The following is a 24,592-nucleotide window of genomic DNA, read 5'->3' as shown; positions in this document are numbered from 1 at the left end:
GGCACTCACCCTGTGGAACGCCCTCCCCCCAGATGTCAAAGAGAACAACAACTATCTTACTTTTAAAAGACATTTGAAGGCAGCCCCGTTTAGGGAAGTTTTTAATGACTGATGTTTTATTGTATTTTTAATATTTTGTTGGAAGCTGCCCAGAGTGGCTGGGGAAACCCAGCCAGATGGGCGGGGTATAAATAATAAATTATTATTATTATTATTTAAATAATTTTTTTTTTTTACAGAAATACTCATTCTTGCTGGGATAATCTTAATGTTTACAACAAGGTGAAGGTCTCATTTTTGGAATAATAAATTTTCAGAGTAGTTTTTTCAGTTATATCAGAAATTACTGATTTGGTTATACTATAAGAAATACATAGACAGATAACTTATTAAACCTCACACTAATTTCATAATTAACTGCTTATATTTGGACAACTTTTCTGCTGTATTTTATTAGAAGGAGAGAAAAAAATTCATTTCCTTAATAACAATTTAAACAATTTATTTAACAAAAATTGAATCTGTGTATATAAATTTGCAAAGGAACAATGGGATTAAGGTTCTTCCTCAACTCTGTTATGTTTATTTTATAACATTTTTCCTGTGAAGGAAAGGCATGTTATCTCTGCAGACACAAATCCACACTTTTGAGAACTGCAAAAACAAGCATCTGTGATAATATCGTCTCGTTAGAAAAATGCCCCAAATAACCTTACAGAAACGTCTGGAAGAGCATGACATTATGAATGGATCAATTTACCAAAAAAATTAAACATGGCATATAAAGCCTCATGCTACATAATTAAAAACAAACCCTTATTTCCCGATGAATAGCCTTTGGACTATAATGTAAATTAACTAGAAAACTAGAAAGATTTTTCCTCCAAAAGCATTTAATTTTAAAAAATCGGATTTAAATTTAAAAAAACTATTTTTTTGATATATGTATTTTTAAAATTGTTGATATTTATCCACCCTGTGTGAAAGGAAGGAAAGAAAGAGAAAAAACCTCCTACCTATTCAGAAGGAACCAGTTGAGCTTTAGCAGTTTTAAATGAGCAAGGGCCTGGTGCACAAACGCTGTTCTCTGCTCAACTAGCCCCTGAGAACAAGCCGAAACTGCATGCCAGGCTGAAGGTTTATGCGCAAGCCAGCACCGGTTTCTTTTTTAATAGAGTGGATTAACAAGCCTAGCTGCCACTTAATGACATGGCACGTCTATTTGGCGAAGGGCGGTAGCTCAGTGGCAGTGCACTTTGTTTTCCACACAGGCGGTTTCAGGTTAAACGCCTGGGCTGGAACCATGGAGAGCAGTGGCCAGTCAGTGTTACCAATGGCCCAATGTGGTATAACGCTATGTTGTCCCTTGGTTTTCTGGATGATTCCTCCCGCTGGCCTCTGAAGCCCGGCAAATGCTCTCCTTTGCTATTCTCTGTCACTGGGGTTGAGCTGAGATGGACCCTTGGACTCTGCAGGAATGCTGCAAATAACATACAAGCTTGAGTTAAGTATTATTATTAATTACACTAGTGGCCAAAATTGTGGAAACCTTTTGGGAAAAGTGTATTTCTGAGGTTTGATGGCTCACAACACCACTTTTCTTTTGAGTAACACCATAAACTTACATATCAATGGAAAGATAATTTAATGAAGAATGTCATGCAACCAAATTTGCTCAGTTATCTGTATTCTATCAAAAGTTATAGCCAAATAACCAGAAAAAGAAGCATAAGTTGCTTAGGTTGATATGCAGTATGTAACCAATGAGCATGAGTGTTTAGAGAGTCAATCGGGTTTTGTGAGCCATCAAACCTAGAAATAGTTTCCCCAAAAGGTTCCCACAATTTTGGCCACTAGTATGTATCCCAGCTTGCGTCCAAGAAGCTCAAAGTGACAACATGGTCCTTTCCCTCCTCATTTAATCCTCAAAACAACCCTGTGAGGTAGGTAAGGCTAAGACACAGTGACTGGCCCAAGGTCACCCAGCGAGCTTCATGGCTGAGTGGCGATTTGAACCCTGGTTGCCCAAGCCCTAGTCTGGCGCTTGGTGTTTCCCAAACTTGGGCCTTCAGCTTTTCTTTGGACTACAGTTTTCACCATCCCTGACCACTGGTCCTGCTAGCTAGGGATCATGGGAGTTGTAGTCCAACAACAGCTAGAGACTCGAGTTTGGGAAATAGTGCTCTAAAAGCACTAATCCATACCACAATACGTGACCCAAGTCCTCGCCTGAAGGCACACGATGCAGTACTTTGCTGCAGTCAAGGTGGTCAGTGCCTGGATTGGAGAAGGATGATGATGATGATGATGATGATAATAATAATACAGTGGTTCCTTGGGTTAAGTACTTACTTCGTTCCAGAGGTCCGTACTAAACCTGAAACTGTTCCTAACCTGAAGCACCACTTTAGCTAATGGGGCCTCCCGCTGCCGCTGCGCCGCCGGAGCACGATTTCTGTTCTCATCCTGAAGCAAAGTTCTTAACCTGAAGCACTATTTCTGGGTTAGTGGAGTCTGTAACCTGAAGTGTATGTAACCTGAAGCGTATGTAACCCGAGGTACCACTGTAATAATAGTAATAATAATAATAATACTGTAATGAATTTATTATTTATACCTTGCCCATCTGGCTGGGTTTCCCTGTGAATCCAAGTATGCTACATGGTTATGGAGATGGTTACATTTTAAAAACTCATCTGGAGACCAAAAGTATGCACTTCAAGGAAGCCTTTCTCTTCCGATCAAACTCGTTTGTCAGGATTTCCAATTGCAAATTATCTGAAGATGCTCCAAGTAGGATCTGATGGTCTTGAATGGATAATGCATTTTGGATTTTCCCTTTTGTTTTCCCTCCCCAGGGTTACCTTGGCACACATTGGGATCCTTTCCATGATTTGCGGCGCCACGCTGGTAGGCCAGCTTCGAAATGGGGAGTAAGTGGATCTCCTTTGCATCAGTAACTTTGGGAAAAGAAGAGGTTATGAAAGAGAAAACAAAACTCCACCTCTGGCTTGGGCCAACCTCTTGCGTCAATGCAAGCTGTTTATTGGAATTATTGGAATGCCGATTGACAGCTGGGATTCACCTGCCAAAGCGTAATGTTATATCGTGCGAAGCTTTATAATCTTGCAGGAGCAAGTTTCATTATTCGCTGTGTAAAACTAATGGCCCATCCGTTTTGCCAGAAAAGTTCTTATAAACATACGTGACTGTGTTTATAAGAGGGAAAGCAAAGGGGGAATTTCCATTTATGGAGACATTGAAATAACAAGCAGAGAGATGGGGACCAGCTGGTGACACAATCTTATAGACTTGGGGTGTAAAAGTAATTGATAAGGGGAGAGCATGATCAAAAGCAGCTGAAAGGACAAGACGAGTTGAGAATTAAGTGGGGGGGCTGCTGGGTTTTGTAGAGAAGAGGGTATCCATTATTTTTGGGAGGCCACTTTTCCCAAATCATCGATTTTCTGAATATGTATCTTTATAGACAGAGCTACTGAACTCTTTGTTCTGCAGCTTGTTTAGAATGCTGACTCCTCTTTTGCTATCAAGAAGTTGAAATTAGGTTGTGATGTGTAAATAACCAGTGCTGCAACTCTGAGATCCCGGGAAATGTGGACCTACGTAACTTAGATTTCTAAGGCTGCTGTTACACCCAGTTTTTCCTGTTTTGCAGAACCAAAGACTGGCTGAGTGACCTTGTCCACCTCACCTGCTCCCGGATCCTTGTCAGAGCGCTTTCTGGCAACATTTATTACCATAACAAGTGAGTGAAAGAAAACACGACCCCTTCCCAGGACTGAAGTTAGATAAGTTCTTTTCTGATGGTGCTGGGTAGATCAAGGTGTATTTTGTTGCTGCTGCTGATGTACACATCAGGCAGAATCAAGTGGTAGAATGAATTGTACCACTAGAGTTTGCAAGTCTGGGATCACATCTTTTTAACATTCTGTTGTGTAAAAAAACAAAACACCCCTGCAAGTAAACTGCTAGCACAAGGAATGGATGGCGCATCAACTCTTTTAAGCTGAAGTGCTGTTTGTTTAACTTAAAGTAAGTTCTTTTTGTGTGTGTGTTTGGGTCCCTCCAGACAGGTGTGTTGCTTTTGCAGGTACATTCTGTACTACGTCTTTGGTACATCAGTAGTTCCCTAGTTGTTGTTGTTGTTTAGTCGTTTAGTCGTGTCCGACTCTTCGTGACCCCATGGTGGTGGATTAATACTGGGCTGTCCACACATTCCTTCCACTTCTGCAATGCTTCTCCAACGTTACTGCATTATTGTACTTTTGCGCTGGAGCACAACACATCTGGGACAACCTGTCCCCCCCTCCCCCCAGTACATTTGTGGTCTAAACAGTTACAGAATTTTGGTGGGAAGCAAAAGGGCAGCCACCAATTGGAAACAAAGAAATTATGTCCATCCTAAAATCTTTGCAGGCTCAAACGGTATGCGAAGTGGGATTGCACATAACTGCCCCCGAAAGCATCATGAATACACAGTGAAAAGGACGCTTGGAAGGGCCTGTTGTGTTTTGTTGTGAGATGGGATTCAGAAACTTCATCTTCCCCCAGCTGTCTCAAGTGGTACAGTCCACTCTGTCATCTCTGGGCTCTGCATGATGAAGAACAGGGCTTATCTGGGCTTATCTTTCCCTGCTCGGATGTCAACATCCTCTTCTGAGTATAGTCTGTGGGCCTTTGGAAAGGGCAGTGGGTAGTGACATGAAGCAGGGCCTTTTTGGTGGTGATGCCTTGACTTTGGAATGCTCCCAAGGGGGGAGACTTACCCAGTAGCTATTAATAACTTTATTCTCCACAAAGTTGTCTAAACCTCTTTAAAAGCCATCCAAGTTGGTGGCCATAGCTGCTTCCAGTAGGAGTCCTATAGTTGTAACTATGCACTGTGTGAAAAAGTGCTTTCTTTTATCTGTCCTGAATATTCAGCTTCACTGGATGCCTGAGTATTATGAGAGAGGGACAAAAACCTTTCTCTATCTACTTCCTCCACAGCATACTTAATTTTATACAAGTCTTATCATGCCCCCTCTTACTTGACTTTTCCTTGAGCTGAAAGGTCCCACAAGTTGTCTGTGTAGTGCCTGTGTGTGGGTCTTCTGGGGGTTAAAGACCATTAAAAAAATGCCAAGTCCAATTGCTTTCAGAATACAGTGGTACCTCGGTTTAAGTACTTAATTCGTTCCGGAGGTCCGTACTTAACCTGAAACTGTTCTTAACCTGAAGCACCACTTTAGCTAATGGAGCCTCCTGCTGCTGCCGCGCCACCAGAACACGATTTCTGTTCTCATCCTGAAGCAAAGTTCTTAACCTGAAGCACTATTTCTGGGTTAGCGGAGTATGTAACCTGAAGCGTATGTAACCCGAGGTACCACTGTATGCTTTTTAAAGTCTGTGCGCTGCTTTAAATGTCTTGCTTGTGGCTGAGAATTGCAGCTTAGAAATCTTAAATGTTGACAAAGAATGCATTTTAAATGGCAACACTGCTTATTAAGCCTTTACAGCGAAGAATACTCACGTGTAACATGCGGCAGGTTTATGGGCATCTCGGAGCCGCTCGTCCCCTACTGGAAAGTTGTGAAAAACTTGTGGTGTCCTCCTGTCATTTTGCAGGGAGAACAAGCCTAAGAAGGGAGGAATTTGTGTTGCCAACCACACATCCCCAATAGACGTCATAATCTTGACCAATGATGGCTGTTACGCAATGGTACGTCTTAAGCCTCATGAGTTTTGCAATTGCAAGGACTGAGAGTTGTAAAGACCTCTGTACATGAAGCCAGCGTTGAACTGTAGCTACTTCCTAGTTGCTAATAATTGAAGCCATTGCTTCGTGTTGAGTTGAGAAAACTCTTGATGCAAAAAGGAAGAGGAACTGGTGCAACTGATTTAGCTGTGCAGCTGCACAGAAGCACTTTTAATAGTGTTCACCTGTCAGTGCTATCGGTGTGGATAACACTTGACATTGCTTAAGAAAGCAGGTCTTTGTCCTGAGGAGCTTACAGTTAACACCGAGAAACGGAGAAAGAAGAGGCAAGGGTAAATGGGGAAAGAAAATGAGGAAGGTTTAGTGCTATATCAAGGCAGATATTCAAAGGCTGTGTCTTATCTGTGTGTAGGGTTGCCAGAAAAATAGCTCCTCATGCAAAACAAATTGTTGACATGCCTGCCCAGTTCACTGCCATGAAGGCTTTGTTCAGTGGTGTCCGAACTTTTTTCACAGAGGGCCAGATTTGATGAAGTGAAGGGCCATGAGGGCCGACCAACCAAAGTTGTTAACCTTTGAAGTTGTTGAGCTTTTTTTTAGGCTATTACCCCCAGGAAATAAACTGCCACAGGGGCCAGATTAAACCAACCAGTGGGCTGAATTGGGCCCCCGAAATGGTCTTTGGACATGCCTGGCTTTGTCAATATCAGATAAGTGGCAAAGGCCCCATCTGCACCCTGCCATTAAAACAATGTTCAATTAAATGCCATTAAAACAATGTTTGGGTTCGGAGAGCAGGACCCAAACCAATGGATTCAGGTTACAAGAAAGTATATCCCAACTAAGCATCAGAAAATACTTTGACAGTGAGAGCTGTTTGGCAGAGGAATGATCTACCTCAGGAGGTTGTAGACTTTCCTTCCTTGGAGGTTTTCAAGCAGAGGTTGGATGGTCATCTGTCATGGATGCTTTAGCTTAGATCCTTGCATTGCAGGGGGTGGACTAGATGACTTAAGGGGTCCCTTCCAACTCTACAATTCTATGATTCTGGGAAGTGACAGTAACGTGCAGTAGAAAGTGTGAGATAACCACCTCCCTGACACAACGTTGTTAACCTCCCAGCAAACAGATAGTAATGGAAGCTCAAAAAAGCAGATTGTGGGCACTTAAAGATGACATAATCATGTCCTTCAAGAATGACATCACTTTCAATGCATAGGGGGGGGCGATCAACTCCACTCACAAGGCTCCTTTATAATTTTAAAAGGCAACTATTTTGAAGGAACTCCCTGTTGATTTGATTTTGTCTTTTTTTTGGTGGGGGGACCTTACAGGTGGGCCAAGCTCATGGGGGCCTAATGGGTGTGATTCAGAGAGCCACCGTCAAAGCCTGCCCACATGTTTGGTTTGAGCGCTCCGAAATGAAAGATCGCCACCTGGTGACGAAAAGGTATGGGCTTTGTTGTTGTTTTACCCGAACACCAAGAGACAAATGGCTGTGGGTTGCTCTAAAGCAGGGGTCAGCAAACTTTTTACGCAGGGGGCCGGTCCACTGTCCCTCAGACCTTGGGGGGCGGACTATATTTTTTTTTTTTGGGGGGGGGGAAATGAACGAATTCCTATGCCCCACAAATAACCCAGAGATGCATTTGAATTTGAATTTGAATTGATTTGATTTAAACTGATTTTATAATGAATTGATTTTAGAATGCTGTATTATTTTATTCTTGCTAGCCGTTCTGAGCCCCGCTTCGGCTGGGGAGGGCGGGATATAAATAAAATTTTATTATTATTAATTATTATTATTATTATTATTATTAAATAAAAGCACACATTCTACTCATGTAAAAACACCAGGCAGGCCCCACAAATAACCCAGAGATGCATTTTAAATAAAAGCACACATTCTGTTCATGTAAAAATACCAGGCAGGCCCCACAAATAATCCAGAGATGCATTTTAAATAAAAGCACACATTCTACTCATGTAAAAATACCAGGCAGGCCCCACAAATAATCCAGAGATGCATTTTAAATAAAAGGACACATTCTACTCATGTAAAAACATGCTGATTCCCGGACCGTCCATGGGCTGGATTGAGAAGGCAATTGGGCTGGATCCGGCCCCCGGGCCTTAGTTTGCCTACCCATGCTTTAAAGCTAACATATTTGTACGCTTCTTATTTACTGCACGGTAAAGTGGCGCTCCTTGTGTTAACTGACATTGGGGATTAGAAAAGTAAGATACGAAAGAGGATCAGGCTAATGGTGTGTAGTCTCTGTGATATGTCATTGCATTAGTTCTGTCCAGTGGCGTAGCGTGGGTTGTCAGCACCCGGGGCAAGGCAAGTAATTTGCGCCCCCTAACCCGTGGATTTGCGCCCCCTAACCCGTGGATTTGCGCCCCCTAACCCATGGATTTGCCCTAACCCCAGATGTTGCGCCCGGTGCGGCCCGCCCCCCCTGCACCCCCCACGCTACGCCACTGGTTCTGTCCATTGATAATCTTGCAAATGCAAATAAAGGTATAGTCTGCCTCAGGGTGGATTTGATTTAGCTCAAATCAATTTACATCACGATTTAAATCACTAGTCAGTAAGACTTGATTTAAATCTCTTTTTTTTTGCAGAAAGACTCATTCTTGCTGGTATAATCTTAATATTTACAACCAGATGAAGGTTTCATTTTCGGAATGATAAATTTTCAGAGTAGTTTTTTCAGTTATATCAGAAATTCCTGATTTGGTTATACTATTAGAAATACATAGACAGATAATTATGAAATTGTTTTGAGGTCTAATGAGTTAACTGTTTATATTTCGACAATTTTTCTGCTGTACTTTATTGGAAAGGGAAAAATAATCATTAGTAACAATTTACACAATGTATTTAACTAAAACAATAACATTATAGCATATGTATCCATGTTTGTTAACTGATGTGGTTAAACAATTTTTTTTTAAAACTGAAACACATGAAAAACGTAAAACAAATCCTTATTTCCTGATGAATAGCCTTTGGACTATAATGTAACTTAAATAGAAAATTATATTTAGAAAGATTTTTCCTCCAAAAGGATTTTATTTTAAAAATAAAAAAAAATCTGATATATATAAACATTGTTTTTTAAGCACCCTGGTCTGCCTTATCTCTGGGCAAAACTGGTGAAACGGCCTTGGCCGTTTTGCCCAGACACTGAGGTCCACCTCTGAGGGCCTTCTGGAAGTTCCCTCCCTCCAAGAAGTGAGGTTACAGGGAACCCGGCAGAGGGCCTTTTTGGTAGTGGCGCCCACCCTGTGGAATGCCCTCCCATCAGATGTCAAGGAAATAAACAACTATCTGACTTTTAAAAGACATCTGAAGGCAGCCCTGTTTAGGAAAGTTTTTAATGTTTAATGCTATATTGTGTTTTTAAGATTCGGTTGGGAGCCGCTCAGAGTGGCTGGGGAAACCCAGTCGGATGGGCAGGGTATAAATAATATATAATATAATATTATTTATTGCTTGTTCAACTGCTGGCTGGAGTGAAGCAGCTGCAAAAGTGCTTTGCAAACCCACATGCAGCTCCTTGAATATCCCGGCTTACTAAGCCAAACCCCTCTGGCAAGTCCATGCAGCTGCTTTGCAGCCACTGCCAACAACATAAATAAAAATAAAAATATTTATTTATACCCCGCCCTCCCTGGCCAGAGCCGGGCTCAGGGCAGCTAACACCAGTAAAATTACAGTAAAAACATAATAGGAAAAAAACCCAATTTAAAATACAGGTAAAAATGCAATTTAAAACCTTACCTTCCTTCTGTTGGTAAAATTTCTTCCCCACCCACACCAAACTGAAACGATGCTTTGAAGAGGAGGACCTTGAAAGGTACCTCCCGATCTGAGAACCACTTGGCCTGCTTGACTCTTAAATATTTCACTGCACAGCACAGAGCTAAGGTGTGCAATTTGCTCCTGCAAGGTGTTGCCAATGGCCTCTGGCTTGGATGGCTTTGAAAGAGGATGTTGCCATCAAAGGCTGCTGCTTGTGGGCTTCCCATGGTGGCATCTGGTTGGCCACTGTGAGAACAGGATGCTGGATTAGACCTTTGACCTGATCCAGCAACCCTCTACTTATGTTCTGAGTTATTGGAAACAGATTAATTCCAAGAGACCCTCTTGAGTACTGAGGCAAAGACTGAAATATTTCTCCTTTTCTTTCAGGTTGAGGGAACATGTTGCGAATAAGGAGAAGCTGCCCATTTTAATTTTTCCAGAAGGTAAAACACACTCTTCTGTTCCCTCATTTGTGGGTTAATAACAATTACGATACGATACGATAATCTTTATTGTCATTGTCCCATACAGAACAACGAAATTGAAAAATCTACATCAGACATTCAAAAACCAACACGCCTGCTAACCCAGCTATCCCAGCCTGGTTAACCCCCTAAAAACTCTGATACCCCATAATTAAATACAATATACTCCCATAGAGACTACGTTACACTGTGTTTAAAACCAAAATCGTATTTGGATAGAAACTGTTTCTCAGGCGGCTAGTCCTAGTCTTTAAAACCCCGAACCTTCTTCCAGAAGGCAGAAGCTGAAAGAGATCATTTCCGGGGTGTGCACTATCCTGCACTATCTCTGCAGCTTTCTTATAGCACCTGGAAGCATAGATTTGATCCAAGGTGGGAAGAGTGCACCCAATTATTCTCTCCGCAGTCTTTACAACCCTGGACAGCATTGTTTTTTCCCTGACCGTGCAGCTCCCAAACCACACACACGCAGACCATATGTTAATACTATCTAAGTCACACCTGGACTCTTCCCTCGCCGTGAGGTGTTCCCCTCAGGTTGGTTACATCAAATTCCTGCGAGAACATCCTCTCTTGTGACAGTCTTATGGAGGAAAACAGCAGAATATGACCGTAAACAGTGAGATCGTAATATGAGGCCCATCTTTGTTCGCCTCCTCCATGGCTACACAAGAGCAGGCCTTATCTGTGGTGGCTCCCCATTTGTGGCATGTTCTCCCCAGGGAGGTTCAATTGGCACCTTTCATTAGGCACCAGGCAAAAGCATTATAGCCAGGCTTTTGGCCTAATTTAACTATCTGTGGCCACTTAGCAGCGGGCCACAGACATCCCATGCAGATACATGAAAACCAAGGGAAATAAGTTAATTTCTTATTTTCTCTTGGTTTTCACGTGTCTGCATGGGGTGTTTTCGTCTGGGTGGTTGTAAGTGGCTTTAGGTTGTCCTGGGCAAGGTAATGCGACAAACAATTCAACAAATAATAATGATGAATACATAAATAATAAAGGCGATGTGGCTGAGCTTCTCTCTGCCCTTGTCCCTTCCTTCCCCCTGATATGTGGCTTGGCATCCAGCATATACCCCTTGTCAGGGGAGTCTTTAGTGTATGTGCCGCCGGGGTGCAAAAATCCGCCCAGCGCCCCCAAATTTAGTTTAGCCCCAAATTAACTTTTACAGTGGACGCTCAGGTTGGGAACGTGATCCGTGCGGGATGCATGTTCGCAACCCGCATCTGCACATGCACAGGTTGCGATTCAGCGCTTCTGCGCATGCGCAAAGCGCGACTTACTGCTTCTGTGCATGCACGACCGCCGAAACCCGGAAGTAGCCCATTCCGGTACTTCTGGGTTTTGGCAGTCCACAACCCAAAAAGACGCAACCTGAAACGGCTGTAATCCGAGGTATGACTATTGTGCTTATGTCACACACCATGCTTACGCCTTATCTCTTGTTCACAAAAGAAGGGAGGAAAAAGAAACAAACTTTGTTTTTTAATTTATTTACTGACAAGCGCCACTGTGGTAAATGACAAGCGCTGCCTTTGGCACGGCGCGCCTTTGGTAAATGAGTGCACAAAGTCGAAAGTCCTTTAGTGAAGCAGGTATAAGGTAAAGGTAAAGGTACCCCTGCCCATACGGGCCAGTCGTGTCCGACTCTAGGGTTGTGCACTCATCTCACTTAAGAGGCTGGGGGCCAGCGCTGTCCGAAGACACTTCCGGGTCACGTGGCCAGCGTGACGAAGCTGCTCTGGCGAGCCAGCACCAGCGCAGCACACGGAAGCGCCGTTTACCTTCCCGCTATAAAGCGGTACCTATTTATCTACTTGCACTTAGGGGTGCTTTCGAACTGCTAGGTGGGCAGGAGCTGGGACCGAAAGACGGGAGCTCACCCCGCCGCGGGGATTCGAACCGCCAACCATGCGATCGGCAAGTCCTAGGCGCTGAGGTTTTACCACAGCGCCACCCGCGTCCCACTAGTGTCCTTTAGTGGACACGCCCTTTAGTGAAGCAGGTATACATTTCAGTAATACCTAGGTATATATGTATTTTGTTTTTCTCGCTTGATCAAAATTATTTGTTATTTCATAACAGGTAGATAAGAGCTTAGGCGGGCGCCTGGCTCTCCTCAGAATTGGGCGCCCGGGTGCCCCTCACCCCTGGGTAAAGATGGCCCTGCCCCTTGTGCAGACATTATTGAGCTGGGTGAACCCATGGCCTGGCTTTGCACAAGGCAGCTCCCTGTGTTCCTTTGTCATTCACGGAACGACTCCAGCTTGCACAATGGAACTTGCCCTCCCTCTTCTTCCCCCAACACCCCACCCCCAGCCTGCAAAAATAAATATATTAAAAAATGTGGTAGGGATGTAGGGAGAGGATAAAGATCCATTGAGCAATCAGAAGTCCTGGCATAATCGGGTCAACTTAGTTCAATACAGCCTTCTGCAACTCAGGACTTTAATGCCTAATGTGAATAATGCTCCATCTGGGTTTGTGTTTACTGATTGCTCTGTCTCTTATTTCTTTTTAAAAAACCAGGCACTTGTATAAACAACACCTCGGTCATGATGTTTAAAAAGGGAAGCTTTGAAATCGGTGGCACAATCTACCCAGTTGCTATCAAGGTAAGAACACGCAAAAATATTCTAGGTTCTAGAAGGTTTTCTAGCCAATTCTAGCCGGTTCCTAGGACAGCTATTCCTAGTGCTCTCTGCATGTGTGGAACTTCACGTCCCATCAGCCCTGATCACAGGCTATGTTGGCTGAGGCCACTGGGAGCTGGAGACCAGCAACATCTGGACGGCAATAGCTTCTCCATGTTTTCCCAGCAAGGTGTGGCTGCTGCTGGATCTCATGGACTCCCAACGCAGGCATGGAAGTCTGGAGATGCCTCCAGACAGGTTCCAGATACATTAAACTGGACAAAGATGCAAGTGAGAGCCAGCATCAGGAAGCTCAGCTTCCTCCATCCCTGAGCATTGCTAAAAAGGGACTAGGCAGAGGAATGAATGAAACGCAACCAGTCTTTTCCTGTTCTTACATCTGAAAGCAGATTTGTCTCTTTCCAGGGAGCAGTGTGCCATAAACCCATGGCACCAAGTCCAGTACAGTGGTACCTCGGGTTAAGTACTTAATTCGTTCCGGAGGTCCGTTCTTAACCTGAAACTGTTCTTAACCTGAAGCACCACTTTAGCTAATGGGGCCTCCCGCTGCTGCCGCGCTGCCGGAGCACGATTTCTGTTCTCATCCTGAAGCAAAGTTCTTAACCCAAGGTACTATTTCTGGGTTAGCGGAGTCTGTAACCTGAAGCGTCTGTAACCCGAGGTACCACTGTACTAACTATCTACAGACCACAGTCAAACCTCGGTTGTCGAACGTAATCCGTTCCGGAAGACCGTTTGACTTCTGAAACGTTTGAAGACCGAAAACTGAAAGCGGAAGCCTCAGTACAATAGGGAGGCTTGACTATAATTAGCCAGCTCCCCACCACTCCCCCCCCCCCAATTTTTTATTCATTTTATAACACAACTAAACAACACAAACAGAAAAAACAAACAATACAAACAAATTCTTACCTTATCCTTATTTTTTCTAAACATTGTTAGGTGGGCTTCCCCAAGTCCCCCTGTCTGATTTTCATTTTACCTCATCTTTAGCAGTTTACATATATCATAATTTTTAACCATTTTTTTAATCATGCTTACTTTTACCATAAAAATCTTCACATTTTATCACTTACAAATAATACTGTTTTAAAATACACTATCTTCTACTTCTAACTCTACAGCCTATATCCACTTCCAAAGCTATTCTAAGATTTAAATACAGTGGTACCTCGGGTTAAGTACTTAATTCGTTCCGGAGGTCCGTTCTTAACCTGAAACTGTTCTTAACCTGAAGCACCACTTTAGCTAATGGGGCCTCCTGCTGCCGCCACGCCGCTGGAGCACGATTTCTGTTCTTATCCTGAAGCAAAGTTCTTAACCTGAAGCACTATTTCTGGGTTAGCGGAGTCTGTAACCTGAAGCGTATGTAACCTGAGGTACCACTGTATTAACATATTTTTTTCAGATAGTCTTTAAACTTTTCCCAGTCTTCTTCCACCGTCTCTTCTCTCTGGTCTCGGAGTCTCCCAGTCAGTTCAGCAAATTCCATATATTCCATCATCTTCATCTGCCAGCTCCCCACCACTCATGAATGCTAACCTTGCAAGCCAAATGGGGGGAGCCTGCTGGACCTCATTGTGCCCATAGGCGAGAGGTTGTCTCACCGCTGGCCTAATGGTTGCCCCCCCCCTCACCCTTTGAACTCTTGGTTAACTTCTCACAGCCCTACACCATTTGGGAATTTCTGCTCCCTTCCAAAAATGCTCCTTCTAACACGGCTTGTGAAATGGCCCTTTTCACGTTGGCCGTGAGCGTGACTCTCAAACGCTGTCCTCCTCTTGTAGTACGACCCCCAGTTTGGTGACGCCTTCTGGAACAGCAGCAAGCACGGCATCGTCAGCTACCTTCTGCGAATCATGACCAGCTGGGCCATTGTGTGCCACGTCTGGTACCTGCCGCCAGTGACGAGAGAGGTATTTGACCTTTTTTGCATTGTTGGCGAGTTGGCACAGACACTGCCATTTAAGAAGCAGGAGGAACGGCCCATATTGGTGCCTTTATAACTTTTGGGGGCAAGCTAACCAGGGATGCAAGGGACGCGAATGGCGCTGTGGGTTAAACCACAGAGCCTAGGACTTGCTGATCAGAAGGTCGGCGGTTCGAATCCCTGTGACGGGGTGAGCTCCCATTGCTCGGTCCCTGCTCTTGCCAACCTAGCAGTTCGAAAGCACGTCAAAGTGCAAGTAGATAAATAGGTACCGCTCCGGCGGGAAGGTAAACAGCGTTTCTGTGCGCTGCTCTGGTTCGCCAGAAGCGGCTTAGTCATGCTGGCCACATGACGTGGAAGCTGTATGCCGGCTCCCTTGGCCTGTAGAGTGAGATGAGCGCCGCAACCCCAGAGTCAGCCACGACTGGACCTAATGGTCAGGGGTCCCTTTACCTTTTAACCAGAGATGCTGTTTTGATTGTCAACCCCCTTCTCTCCCTCTCCTGGCTAAACTTGAGAAGTCCGCAGTTGACTTCCTTATTGCATTTATATGTGGGTTACAGACAACTGCGTTCTGTTTCTTTCTTTGCAGGAAGGAGAAGATGCCGTTCAGTTTGCTAACAGGGTGAAGTCTGCCATCGCTCGTCAAGGAGGACTTACAGAATTGCCCTGGTGAGAAAAATGAGACTATGTCCGAGAGAGAGAGAGAGAGAGAGAGAGAGAGAGAGAGAGAGAGAGAGAGAAATTAGAGAGTACTCTGCAAAAATTTAGTGCCTTAAATTTCAGCAGTGGGTGGTAATGACCTAGAATTCAGTTTGCCATTTGTCTTGAATGCTTTAGTTGAGATTCCTACATTGCAGGGAGTTGGACTAGTCCCTTCCAGCACTACAGTTCTATGATTCTAGAAGTAACAGTGCAAGCCTAACCAGGTCTGCTCAGAAGTAAGCCCTAGTCAGTTCAATGGTGCTTACTCCCAAGTAAATGGTGTGGCGTTCGCACGGAGCCCCCAGTCGTCTCACAGACTATGGACCCGTACACCACTAATCCGCTGCCACCAACCAGGTCCTCCCCGGTAAATCACTTAGTCTCAGTCAGGTTCTTAAGTTAACAAAGAAGAGTGTAGTTTATTGCAGACACAAATAAACTTTAACTGCATTCAAAACCTTGTTACTCTTTACCTTCTTAGTCTTATTTTTATCCTGTCTCTAACTCTTCTACCTCCCCTCACACAAGAACCAACTCCACTAACTGTCTCTCTATTTCCAACTCTCTGCCAACTGCTTTCCCAACTGCCTTTCCCAACCAGCCAACCCATTAAAACCAACCAACTAGCTAATTCAAACCCCGGGCTAAGCCCTTTTATAAACAGGTAGGCTCCGCCTCCGGCTTTCCTATTGGTCTACCTATTAACCCTTTCTCTCGCCCTGTACAGACATGTTCAAACGAACGGGCAAACGCCACAAATGGCACTTAGGATTGCAGTCTTGATCTGCTCTGAGCACTGCCAACAAATGCAATAGTGTCCAGCTGAACAGATCTGCGATTGCAATGACTTTTGGTTGTGCAACCGCCTTCTCCTTTCACCTCTCTCCACATACCCCTTTAACTTCCTGCAATCCTTTGTAGCATATCAACTGGATAGCTCAGCTGGTTGGAGCATGGTGCTGATAATGCCAAGGTTGCAGGTTCGATCCCTGTGTGGGACAGCTGCATATTCCTGCATTGCAGGGGGTCGGCCTTCAACCCTCCAATTCTATGATTTGGGGAGAGAAGAGGGAGACGTCCTGTTGGGAATCCTTGTGCTAGCCAGCCTTCTTAGGAGTGCCATCTTTATCCTACTTCATACATTTCCCTTTCTGCCCTGTTCTTTTCAGGGACGGAGGTTTGAAACGAGCCAAAGTCAAGGAGACTTTCAAGGAAGAGGAGCAGAAGAACTACAGCAAGATGATAATAGGAAATGGAGCCTTGTCGAGTCGACCAGCAGACTCTGACTGATCTCTTCTGGCGGACGCTTTCCATGCCTCATCGCTATAGAAACGTGTGGATTGTTTTCCCCCCCATTAGAAAAGAGAAGAAATCAAAGCACCTAGTGTGGGGAGAGCCAAGGCACCGCTTTGTTTTCCCTTCAGCTGTGGCTTGTTGGTTTTGCCACTGTCCGCTGGTGAATTCTTGCTTTTGATGTCTGGGAAAAGAGGACTGGATTGAAGCAGAATGGGAAAATCCCAGGCAGCAACTTCTGAATGTTTGCCCAAGGGGGATTGTAGATAATGATTATAATAATAACAGTAATAAAAATCGAGCCCAAGTTATGTAGTTTGTACAAATAACAGTCAACGTTGTTTAAGTGGTTATGGAAAGTTTGGAAAACTCCTCTATGGTCACTCTGATGGATTGCTGTGTGTTGATTGTTTGAATAGGTGGTCTAACATTTTGATGGCTTGTTTTTGATGGGTGTATTTTTGTTGTTGCCGATAAGTTTTTAGGGAGGAAGTGAATGTCATTTAGTGTTACCAGGATGAACAACTAGAAAAATGAAACCTTGACTGGTGGCTATTCTTGACAGTTGCAGTGAGGAACCAAAACAGCCTGCAGACATTGTTTTTATTTTTGTTCTTTTAAAAAGGTTGCTTCTTGTAGAAATCCACTCCATCTTTCAGAAGAACTGTCTGGAAAAATGTTTGATGCAGTCTGGGGGGCCGCTGTCCCACCCCTCGCGAAATGGAGAAGAGCAAGTGGTTGAAACGCTCAAAAAAAATTTTTTTTTTAAAAAATCACTCTGCTCCCTTTGTAATAAAACGCTAAAAAGTCGGAAGGGGAAAAAATACTGGAGGTAAACAGTGTCTGATGAAATGCACTTCTTCCATGGTCTGTGTTGGCAGCAGCCCTATATGTGTATCTGTCACTTCCTGTATGAGAAATGTTATGTTGCCTTATTGTAAATTGAAATAAATTCTATATTTCTACTAGTGTTAGCATTCCCCCCTTTTTTTTACTCATTCCCCACAGCTGTGCATAGTTGGCACTTAAAATAGAAACCTGGGCCAAGGTCGCCCAAAACATGTGCTTGTATGAATTATGCACTTAAAATACCTTTTACATAATTTTGTCAGGAAAGACCAGAGAACTAATAGAAGCTCCTGGAGCCTCAGCCCCTATCAGTGTCAATTGTATTTCCCTTGTGGCTTTTGAGAGTTTTCCCCTGTGTTGCCACTCTCAAGCATATCTCCGTTTTTTAAAAACCGAAGATGAGCTTCATGGGAAGCTGATTTCTGTAATCGAGATTGCACATTGTTTTGTGCTCATTTTCCGTGCCCCTGTTTTCTCCCATTCACCCCCCCCCCAAATGAAGACCTGTACGCACAATACAGGGAGAGACATCTGATCACAGAGGCAGGTTTTTATTTTTTGATTTTTGATTTTGGATGTTTGTATTCCCACCCACCCCATAATTTCAGTTTGAAGATCTCCCAGAGTGGCTTCCGGCTGTGCAACCAATACAGAAGTGATGCAACCAATGCACGCTCTCCCTTTCAAAGCTCTTAGTTATTTGATCAACAGATTTTTGTGGAGGCCGTGGGCACCTTTCCTCCCCAAAATAATATTTATTATTTTCAGTAGATAAACATAGTAAAAAAAGAAGAGATTAACAATAATAAAGACAAACAAAAAATAGGAGAAAAAGAGAAAAAAGATGCATACAACGTATTACCACTTTAATTAATTAAAATTAAGTACCATCCATCTTCATAAACATAATATTTGACTTCCTCGAATCTCTTCCATCCGAATTTCTTAGTAATTCTATGTAGCAGTTCCAATATCAGTTTCAAAAGACCATATCACAGTCCTAATCATATTACAAAGCTTTCCTTATCGTACATTTTCTTATTTATAAATTTAATTCCATTTTAATCCTAGGCCTAATTGTTTCTTTCAAGTGGTTACATATCTTTAATATTACAATATTTATTCAAATAGTCTTTAAATTTCTTCCAGTCTTCTTGGTGTTCCTCTTCTTTCTGGTCGCGGATTCTTTCGGTGAGGTCAGCCAGCTCCATATGGAGCTGGCTGTGGGACCTTTTAATTGGATTGTTTTGCCACCTGCCGCTCATGGGAAACGCCCGTGGGTGTTGATGACCCGTCAATCATGTGCACCCACCATTCACCAACAGACGCAAGGTTCTCCTTTTTTGACATGCTACCTGCGAACAACTTAAATGGGGCGAGGGTACTGATGCTGTAGATGTGCCAGTAAATTGACCCTTCAGGCAGTATCTCTCTCTTTCGAGGAGGGCATAGGTGGAATGGAGAACTCTTGCTGCTTGGATTCCAGAATGCAGTACAAGGGAAAGGAAGATGCTATCCATCATAGCCCAGCCAGTTGGATGGGATTCCCTGCCTGTACTTTGTGGAGGCTGAGCAGTTGGCAGAGTGCAGGGCTCAGCGTGGGCGTCCCACGGTCTTAGGTACCATCTCAGGGGCCATCACATCTCTTATGTAGCCTCCGCAGACATGGGGCACGGATACTGATCCAGATCTTAAGCCTGGCAGTGTCTGCATGGGAGATGCATGGGCTGGAAGATATGGAATGCACTCCTGCAAAATGCAGTGATCTGTCAGATGGCTTTAAAGGAGAAATAGACAAAATTCATGGAGAAGACAGCAATGACTACTAGGCATGATGGTTAGGTTCTAGTTCCACTGCTGAGCAATATGCTTCTGAAAATACAGTGGTACCTCGGGTTACAGACGCTTCAGGTTACAGACTCCGTCAACCCAGAAATAGTACCTCGGGTTAAGAACTTTGCTTCAGGATGAGAACAGAAATCGTGCGGCTGCAGCGGGAGGCCCCATTAGCTAAAGTGGTGCTTCAGGTTAAGAACAGTTTCAGGTTAAGAACGGACCTCCAGAAGGAATTAAGTTATTAACCCGAGGTATCATTTACCAGTTACTAGCAAACACAGGTGGACAGAGTCCAGTTTGCATCTGATTGGCTACTCTGAGAAGAGGATGCTGGACTAGGTGGACTTTGAGTCTGATCCAAGCAGTGCTGCTCTTATGTTGTTAAGGTGGTAAAAGGTAAAGGTAAATAACCCCTGTACGGTTAAATCCAGCCTAAGGTGACTGGGGTTGCGGCGCTCATCTCACTTTCAGGCCGAGGGAGCCAGTGTTTGTCCACAGACAGCTTTCCGGGTCATGTGGCCAGCATGACTAAACAGCTTCTGGAGCACAGAGCACCGTGATGGAAACCAGAGCGCATGGAAACGCCGTTTACCTCTCCACTGCAGTGGTACCTATTTATCTACTTGCACTGGCATGCTTTTGAACTGCTAGGTTGGCAGGAGCTGGGACAGAGCAACGGGAGCTCTCCCCATCATGGGGATTCGAACCACCGACCTTCCGATTGGCAAGCCCAAGAAGCTCAGTGGTTTAGACCACAGCGCCACCTGCGTGGATCAGGTGCAGTCAGAAGCTTCCTGTTGAGGTCTTAATTCCACTTAACTGACGACTGATTTCCATGCAGCATTTCAAACTTGGTGAGGAATATCTTTGGGATACCTGTTGACCTCCTGTGCTATGCCAGTGTGGCATAATGGCTAGAGTGTTGGACTAGGACCTGGGAGACCAGGGTTCGAATCCCCCACACTCGGCCATGAAGCTTGATGGGTGACCTTTCGCCAGTCACCATCTCTTAGCCTAAACCTACCTCCTAGGGTTGTCACGAGGGTGAAATGAGGAGGAGGAGAACCATGTACACCGCTTTGAGATCCTTGGAAATAAAGGCAGTATATAAATGTAAAAAAAATAAAATAAAAACTGCAAATAAGTACAGTGGTACCTCGGGTTACATACGCTTCAGGTTACATACGCTTCAGGTTACAGACTCTACTAACCCAGAAATATTACCTCGGGTTAAGAACTTTGCTTCAGGATGAGAAAAGAAATCGTGCTCCAGTGGTACGGCAGCAGCAGGAGGCCCCATTAGCTAAAGTGGTACCTCAGGTTAAGAACAGTTTCAGGTTAAGGACGGACCTCAGGAACGAATTAAGTACTTAACCTGAGGTACCACTGTATTGGTGAAATGGCAGGAGAACTGAAGGGCTTCCCCCTTTTTCAATTGCCTGGTTTCTGCACTGGTAATAAGCATAACAGACAAAGCCAGAATGGGGAAACTGCATGTTGGACTACAATTCCCATCAATCTGATGTTGGACTACAATTCCCATCATCCCTTATTTTAATTTTTGTGTTTTAAAAAAAATAATAGAAAAAATTCTTGGAGATTTTTAAAATATCAACTGCAGTATAAATGCTTTTGTAAACTTTTCTAATCTTTGAGCAGTGGCCATGCTAGCTGGCGTTGATAGGAATTGTAGTCCTTTAGCTAGAGGTGTGCAATTGCCACCCTTCCCATCCTTGTTTTAATGGGTTACTAATGCAAAAGCAGGCACTATGTAAAACTGGTTTAAAGAAAAGACTCCAACATATAGTGATGTGCTTTCAGGGCAGGGCTTTGAGGCAGAAGTCTGAGGTCCTACTCTGTGGTGAGGCCTCTAGGATCAGCAGCAGGGGCTTAACACATTTTGAAGTAAGCAAAGGACCACAGCTCAGTGGCAGAGTGCATGGTCTTGTGTGTCAAAGGTCTCAGGTTCGATCCCTGGTGTCTCCTTGTAGGGCTGGGAAAAGTTCTTGGCTGAAACCTTGAAGAGCTGCTGCCCCTGAAAGTAGTCAATTCTGAGCTTGATAGACTCGTATAAAGCAGTTTCCTATGTTTCTATATTACTATGCAAATAAAATACGTACATTGTGGAACGGTCTCCCTCAGGAGGTTGTGGACTCTCCTTCACTGGAGGTTTTTAAGCAGAGGTGGGATCAGGGGTCAGCAAACTTTTTCAGCAGGGGGCCGGTCCACTGTCCCTCAGACCTTGTGGGGGGCCGGACTATATTTTGGAAAAAAAATATGAACAAATTCCTATGCCCCACAAATAACCCAGAGATGCATTATAAATAAAAGCACACATTCTACTCATGTAAAAACACCAGGCAGGCCCCACAAATAACCCAGAGATGCATTTTAAATAAAAGGACACATTCTACTCATGTAAAAACACACTGATTCCTGGACCGTCCGTGGGCCGAATTTAGAAGGCGATTGGGCCAGATCTGACCCCCGGGCCTTAGTTTGCCTACCCATGGGTTGGATGGTCAAGGATGCTTTAGTTGAGATTTCCCTTCCAACTCTAAAAGTCTACAATTGCCATCTAAAGAGCACAGGGCCGTCTTAAGCATATCTGCTGCCGTGGTGCAAAGATCCCTCTGGTCCCTTTCCCCCTTTCCCAGAGTTGACCTTTTTTGAGGGCTGGAGGAGGAGGGCAGCGGCGGGGAAGAGGCGGAGGTTGGACGTGGTGCCTCCTGGCTCAGCTGGCCGCTTTGTGCCACGGTGGCCACGGCAGGCAGCACACCGAGCGAGCCAGCTTGTGCCAAGTGAGTGAGGGCGCGTGTGCCTCTCCCGCCAAGCGTTGGCTCGGCTTTTTCCCTTTCAGCCTTCTGCCGCCCGGCAGAATTCGGCGCCTGCAGGCTAAAAGGGAAAAAACTGAGCCGACGCTTGGCAGGAGTGGCGCATGCACCCTCGCTCACTCACTCAGCGCACTCGTTCGGTGTTCCCCAGACTCTCGCCTGGCGCCCTCCAGAACTTGGTGCCCTGCTGTCCCGCACTCCTAGCCTCTATGGGTAAGACGGGCTTGAAAGAGCACATCCCCACCTCCAGTAACAATATTAACTCCAGAGTCTATCTAAAATGACCCACCTGCACCGCTGATTGTACTTGAGCTATTTCCCCAAAACTTGAGCCAGCTCTGAGCCTGCAGACTTTTAGCAAAGACGGATCTCTCAGATGCCTGTTGCCGTTGTGAAATGAGTAAGTTTCATTTGCGCAGAATGGTGACCAGCTGAGGCATCAGTTGCAATAGATCAGTGGTTCCCAATCTTTTTTTGGCCATGCCCCACCTAAGCATCTCTAAAATCCTGATTCCTCCCCACCCAAGTGACAAATAATTCTTATTATTCAAAAAGTGAACTCCTATTCACGTGGAGGAAGCCTAAAAGGCCATTCACTGTTAATAACACATTCCCGAATTGCTCCCCTTAAAATTCAAATTGCCCCCCTTTCCCCCCACATTAGGAACCATGGCACTAGATAGAGCTAATGTAGGAAAAACTGACCGGGTCTAGCATATGCCTTTGAATGCACACATGGCAAGATCCAAGAGAAACTCAGAATAAACAGATGCAGTTCTTTTGCCACAAGGTGGTAGTGTTGTAAATTGTTTTATCCAAGAGCCAAGCCAAAAGCAAAGTGTGTGGTTTTGTATATACCCAGAGGACCTTTGATTTGAATGCATATACGAGTGCTAGGCAGAAAATAACAAAACGATGGAATTTTATGGAAAAATCCATTTTGTTTCCTCCATTTGCTTCTCACACTCCTGTCTGCATTGCAAATGTTAAAAAGCAATCTATGGTTAAAAAACCTGGGAGGATGCAGCTATCAGCCAGGACTTTGAAGTCCCACTAATTTCAGTGGCACAGTCTTCATTCACACTCTCATTGAAATGAATGCACTGAACCCCTTGATTCTAACTACTATCTCATGTCCCAAATGTCCCAACCATTCTTACATCATATTTTATTTCAAAATCTCCTTCCTTCCCTATATTTATGGCTTTTCTAAGTAAGTAATCTACTTTTATTTCTTGTCTTTGTCACAATCTTTGCACACATTTTCAGTTAGAACCATATATTTGGCGTGATAAATTGAATTCAAGTAGAACCATGTATTTGGCATAATAAATTGAATTCACATAAAAGCACAAATGCAAAGGTATTTTAACACCTCAAACGTTTTAAAAAACCATTAAGGCAATCCTACAATTTACAAAGGTTTACATGATCTACTTCTCTGCGCTACATGTTTTCAAAGCAGAGAATAAAAATGCAATGAAAATGATAAACCATCAGCTATTTTTTTTCCAAAAAATAATAATGGACAACAAGAAGAATCTACCAGCATCTCCTGTATATTTTTGGGAAGTTATTTGCTCTGCATTAAGATACTACAATGGAATTTTGCATGGTGGTTCAGGAAAATAAGGAGCAGATTTTGGTCAATGTTTGGATGCAATTGGATGTCATTTTATTATTATTGTGATTAGTAAGGAGACTCCTTACAGAGCACCGTAAACACACAACAGTTCCCATAATTCTTTGTGGAGGAACTATGATCGTTGAAAGTGGTTTAAGAATGCTTTTAATTGGCAGCTAAATTCTACTCAGAGTAGCAATGTTCATTAATTTCAGTGGGTCTAGTATGAGTAAGGCTTAGTTGACTACTACCCACAGCATGGATGCAAGTTTACTCACAGGTAAGAGTCATTCTGTGGGGTTTGCGTAAGAGAACTCCCTGCAGAATTCCACCCATAATCTACTGCAAGCTTTAAACTGAAGGGGGAAGAAAAAGAAAAGAAAGAATCATGACCTCAGGATCATAATACAGACTCCAAATAATGTTTGCCATCCCCATCTTATTAGATTGTCTGTACTATTTTTATTTCATTTTTTTATTATTTGCCAAATAAAAATCCATACAAATGAAATCCAGGCGTACTCAGTAAATAATAACGAAAAGGTAAATTTACTTTATGAAGAAGCCGGTGCTTGTAAGAACTCGTTTTTGAATGACACTAACTTCCCTGCTCACGGAGCTAATTCAGTCAATCAGACAGTCTCGCTCCCTCCCTCCGTCTCCCTCACAAACAGACATCATATCAGCCTTCAATGCTCTGTCGTCGTGAGCGTGACCTCTCTTTAAATGGGTTCTTAAGAAAAATTGGTTTAAAAAGAAGAGAAGGGAGCTGAAGCACACGTGGCCAACAAGACATAGAAGCGGTTTAATTCACTGTACATTTCTTTTTGGAGGAAGACTGTG

General features: G+C 43.9%; 1 protein-coding gene and 1 long non-coding RNA gene across 2 annotated transcripts in view; both read left to right on the top strand.

The window, feature by feature from the left end:
• Positions 1–17,574, top strand: part of GPAT3 (glycerol-3-phosphate acyltransferase 3) — a 29,924-nt gene extending 12,350 nt beyond the window's left edge. Inside the window, exons 4-12 of the mRNA XM_083571561.1 lie at positions 2,859–2,933; positions 3,677–3,766; positions 5,629–5,722; positions 7,054–7,169; positions 9,921–9,976; positions 12,554–12,639; positions 14,466–14,594; positions 15,201–15,280; positions 16,483–17,574. Coding sequence (XP_083427687.1) covers positions 2,859–2,933; positions 3,677–3,766; positions 5,629–5,722; positions 7,054–7,169; positions 9,921–9,976; positions 12,554–12,639; positions 14,466–14,594; positions 15,201–15,280; positions 16,483–16,603 — 847 coding nt within the window. The 3' untranslated portion in view covers positions 16,604–17,574. The remainder of the gene's footprint in view (positions 1–2,858; positions 2,934–3,676; positions 3,767–5,628; positions 5,723–7,053; positions 7,170–9,920; positions 9,977–12,553; positions 12,640–14,465; positions 14,595–15,200; positions 15,281–16,482) is intronic.
• LOC310742573 overlaps positions 1–24,592 on the top strand; it is a 403,250-nt gene that overhangs the window by 155,891 nt on the left and 222,767 nt on the right. The window lies entirely within an intron of this gene.

Source organism: Podarcis filfolensis, assembly GCF_964270895.1.
Source record: "Podarcis filfolensis genome assembly, chromosome: 9".
Classification (NCBI taxonomy): Eukaryota; Metazoa; Chordata; class Lepidosauria; order Squamata; family Lacertidae; genus Podarcis; species Podarcis filfolensis.
This window is presented reverse-complemented; position numbering and strand designations above follow the sequence as displayed.